The sequence below is a fragment of the Ovis canadensis genome, chromosome X, assembly GCF_042477335.2.
Source record: "Ovis canadensis isolate MfBH-ARS-UI-01 breed Bighorn chromosome X, ARS-UI_OviCan_v2, whole genome shotgun sequence".
Lineage (NCBI taxonomy): Eukaryota > Metazoa > Chordata > Mammalia > Artiodactyla > Bovidae > Ovis > Ovis canadensis.
In genome coordinates, this window is record NC_091727.1 from 84,434,613 (window position 1) to 84,439,045 (window position 4,433).

Here is a 4,433-nt window from a genome sequence, read left to right on the forward strand (position 1 = left end):
GTGAGTGGGGTGTTACTGTCAATTTCTCCTTTTATGTCTGTTAGTCTTTTCTTATGTATTGAGGTGCTCCTATGTTTGATGCATAGATATTTACAATTGTTATGTCTTCCTCTTGGATTGATCCCTTGATCATTATGTAGTGTCCTTCCTTATCTCTTGGAATCTTCTTTATTTTAAGGTCTATTTTTTTCTGATATGAGGATGGCTACTCCAGGTTTCTTTTGCTTCCCCTTTTCATAGAATATATTTTTCCATCCTCTCACTTTTAGTCTATAGTATCTTTAGATCTGAAATGGGCTTCTTGTAGACAACATATATATATGTGTTTTGTTTTGTTTATTTGTTTGTTTGTTTTTTGGTATCTTTTCAGCCAGTCTGTGTCTTTTGGTTGGAACATTTAATACATTTTTCTTTAAAGTAATTATTGATATATATGTTCCTATTGCCATTTTATTAATTGTTTAGGGTTTGTTTTTGTAGATACTTTTATTCTCTTGTGTTTTCTGACTATATAAGTCCCTTTAACATTTGTTGTAAGCTGGTTTGGTGTTACTGAGTTCTCTTAACTTTTGCTTGTCTGTAAAGCTTTTTATTTCACCACTAATTTTGAATGAGATCCTTGTGGGGTAGAGTAATCTTGGTTGTAGACTTTTCCCTTTCAGGACTTCAAATATATCCTGACATTCCTTTCTGGCCTGCAGAGTTTCTGCTGAAAGATCAGCTTCTAAACATATGGGGTTCCCCTTGTATGTTACTTGTTGTTTTCCCCTTGCTGCTTTTAATATTCTTTCTTTGTGTTTAGTCTTTGTTAGTTTGATTAGTATGAGTCTTGACATGTTTCTCCTTAGGTTTATCCTGTATGGGACTCTTTGCACCTTTTGAATTTGATTGACTATTTCCTTTTCCATGTTGGGGAAATTTTCAACTATAATTTCTTCAAAAATTTTCTCATACCCTTTATCTTTCTCTTCTTCTTCTGGAAACCCTATAATTTGAATGTTGGTGCATTTAATATTGTTGCAGAGGTCTCTGAGACTATCCTCAGTTCTTTTCATTCTTTTTACTTTATTCTGCTTGTTGGCAGTTATTTTCACCATTTTATTTTCCAGCTCAATGATCCATTCTTCTGGTTGAGATATTCTTCCATTGGTTCCTTCTAGAGTATTTTTTAATTTCAGTAATTGTGTTGTTTGTATGATTCTTTCATTCTTCTAGGTCTTGGTTAATTGATTCTTCCATTTTCTCCATTTTATTTTCAAGGTTTGGATCATCTTCACTATCATTATTCTGAAGTCTTTTTCTGGTAGTTTGCCTATTTCCTCTTCACTTATTTGGGCTTGAGCATTTCTAGTTTGTTCTTTCATTTGTGCAGCATTTCTCTGCCTTTTCATTATTTTTTTTTTAAATTATTGTGTTTGAGGTCTCCTTTCCCCAGCTTTTAAGGCTGAATTCTTTCTCTCTTTTGGTTTCTGCTGTCACAAGTTTGGTCAAGTGGTTTGTGTAAGCTTCATGTAAGATGTGACTTGTGCTTGTGTTCAGGTGGGAGGAGGTTAGCTTTTTTTTTTTTTTCTCCCCCTTTTATGGGCAGGGCTGATTGAGGTGGTAATCCTATCTGCTGATGATGATTGGGTTTGTATTTTTGTCCTGTTTGTTCTTTGGATGAGGCATCCTGCACAGTGTGCTACTGGTAGTTGGATGATGCTGGGTCTTGTATACAAGTGGTTGCTTTTGTGGGAATTCTCACTATTTGATACTCCTTAGGGTTAGGAATTCTCTGATAGTCTAGGGTCTTGGAGTCAGTGCTCCCACTCCACAGCCTCAGGGCTTGATCTCTGTCCTGGAAGGAAATTCCACAGGTGGTTTGTTCTGGCATTAAATGGGATTAAACAAATACCGAAAAATGAGAAACCAAAGACAAACCCCAGACAAATGGCAATTACAAAATCAGGCAAATGATAATTGAAATAATGGAATATATGCACATACATATACACTCATTAGCAAAATCAAAACAGTCTAATGAAAATAAAGTACAATAGTTTGACCTGGCGAACAAAGGAAACCAAAATGGCATCCACCAGTTAAGAACAAAACTAACTAAAGCACAAACTGGAAAACAAAACTAAAATAAGGTGACAACTGGGGGGGAAAGCAATGAAAACAAAACTAACAAATATCGTGAGACAAAGAAAGGAAAGGAAGAAAAGAAAGAATAGAGCCAGCCAGGCTGAAAGGGCTCGGAAGCTAGCTGGCCTTGTTGGCCCTTAAATCGCACACCGGATGCCCTGGCCCCAGCTACCCTCGCCGAGAGGCGCAAAGAAGGATGCTCCTGGCTCTCGTCGGCCTCCCAGGTTTGCTTTCCTTCTTTTCCCGAAGGTGGGCCTGTAGGTTCACCGTCCGAAGCCTGCGGCCGCAGGGAAAACCAAACCCCGAGTGTCCGGAGAGTAACCGGAAGTGCCCTCCCAGGCAGAGGGGTGGTGCTGGCTGCAGCCGGGGAGAGGGAAGAATTGAGTATCGTTAGTAACTATGGACTGGAGACCTTTTGGAGCCAAAACTAAGACAGTCTTGAGTCTTTCTTGTTATGGGTTGTAAATACCACATAAAGAATGAGTGCATGTGATGCTGGAAACTTGTAAAGAGAAACTGCTCATGACTGAAAGGCCTAAGACAGATGTATCTTTCAAGTTCTTATCGAGAAAATGACTATGAAGAAAATGATGGGTCAGGAAGACCAGTGGAAAACTCCCTAGGAGAGAGCCATAGAAAATGTACACTTCAGAAGAGAGATATAATCAGAGAACTCAAAAAAGGAAAATATATCATGTATGCTCTCAGAAGGGTAAAAAGATTTTTATTCATGTGCATGAGATTACTCAAATAGATGATCAGATATACCAGTGCCTTGAATGTGAACAAAACTTTTGTGAAAACTTAGCTCTTATTATGTGTGAGAGAACCCATACTGGGGAGAAACCTTATAGATGTGATATGTGTGAGAAAACCTTCATCCAAAGCTCAGATCTTATTTCACATCAGAGGATCCACAGTTATGAGAAACCTTATAAATGTAGCAAATGTGAGAAGAGCTTTCGGCACCACTTAGCCCTTTCAGGACACCAGAGAATGCATGCAGGTAAAAAATTCTATACATGTGATATCTGTGGCAAGAATTTTGGTCAGAGCTCTGATCTGCTTGTCCACCAGCGAAGCCATACAGGCGAGAAACCGTATCTGTGTAGTGAATGTGATAAATGCTTCAGCCAAAGTACAAACCTCATAAGGCACAGAAGAACTCACACAGGTGAGAAACCGTTTAAGTGTCTGGAGTGTGAAAAAGCTTTTAGTGGGAAATCCGATCTTATTAGCCACCAGAGAACTCACACTGGTGAAAGACCCTACAAATGTAATAAGTGTGAGAAAAGTTACCGACACCGGTCAGCCTTCATTGTTCATAAAAGAGTACATACTGGGGAGAAGCCCTATAAGTGTGGTGCCTGTGAGAAATGCTTTGGCCAGAAATCCGACCTTATTGTACACCAGAGAGTCCACACAGGTGAGAAGCCGTATAAATGCTTGGAATGTATGAGAAGTTTTACCCGAAGTGCCAACCTCATCAGGCACCAGGCAACTCACACTCACACTTTTAAATGCCTTGAATATGAGAAGAGCTTCACCTGTAGTTCAGACCTTATTGTGCATCAAAGAATTCACATGGAAGAGAAACCACATCAGTGGTCTGCGTGTGAGAGTGGCTTCCTCTTAGGCATGGACTTCGTTGCCCAACAGAAAATGAGAACTCAGACAGAGGAGCTGCATTATAAATACAGTGTCTGTGATAAAAGCTTTCATCAGAGGTCAGCCCTTCTTCAACATCAGACAATCCACATCGGTGAAAAACCATATATCTGTAATGTGGCTGAGAAAGGTCTTGAGCTCAGCCCTCCCCATGTATCAGAAGCCTCACAGATGTCTTGACCAGACAAGAAGTTGTTATACCTTAAAAAAAAAAAAAAAGGATGTATTTACAATGTAAGAGAACTCACTTAAGATGGAGAACTCAAAGCAAATCTCAGACTTTCCTCAGAGCCCAGACTTTACTGGGGACCAGAAAATCTGTAGTTGTAGGAACTTGAGAAATGGTTTGACCAGAGAGCTGTCTTTACAGAACCATATCAATCACTCCAGTGAGAAACCTTACAGATGCCCTGAGTTTTTGGAAAACCTCAGTCCAAGCTCATGTCTGATCATCCACAAGAGGATTTATATAGGTGGGAAACTTATAAGTTCGGTGAATGTGAGAAAGCTCTCCAGCAGTGCTCACCTCTCCTCATTCCAAGATAATTCAGATCAGAGGATGATATTTTTTTAATGCCCTGTGAAACAGTGCTTCAGACAGTATGCACGCCTCATTGGATGTCAGAAAGCCCCATTGG

General features: G+C 39.5%; 1 protein-coding gene across 1 annotated transcript; it reads left to right on the forward strand.

Annotated features, from left to right (window-relative positions):
* Positions 1-793: 793 nt before the first annotated feature.
* On the forward strand, positions 794-4,069 carry LOC138930385 (zinc finger protein 322-like). The gene has a single exon (XM_070290520.1). It carries the CDS (start codon positions 2,767-2,769, stop codon positions 3,973-3,975), a length of 1,209 nt encoding a protein of 402 aa, XP_070146621.1. The 5' UTR covers positions 794-2,766; the 3' UTR covers positions 3,976-4,069.
* The last annotated feature ends 364 nt before the right edge of the window (positions 4,070-4,433 follow it).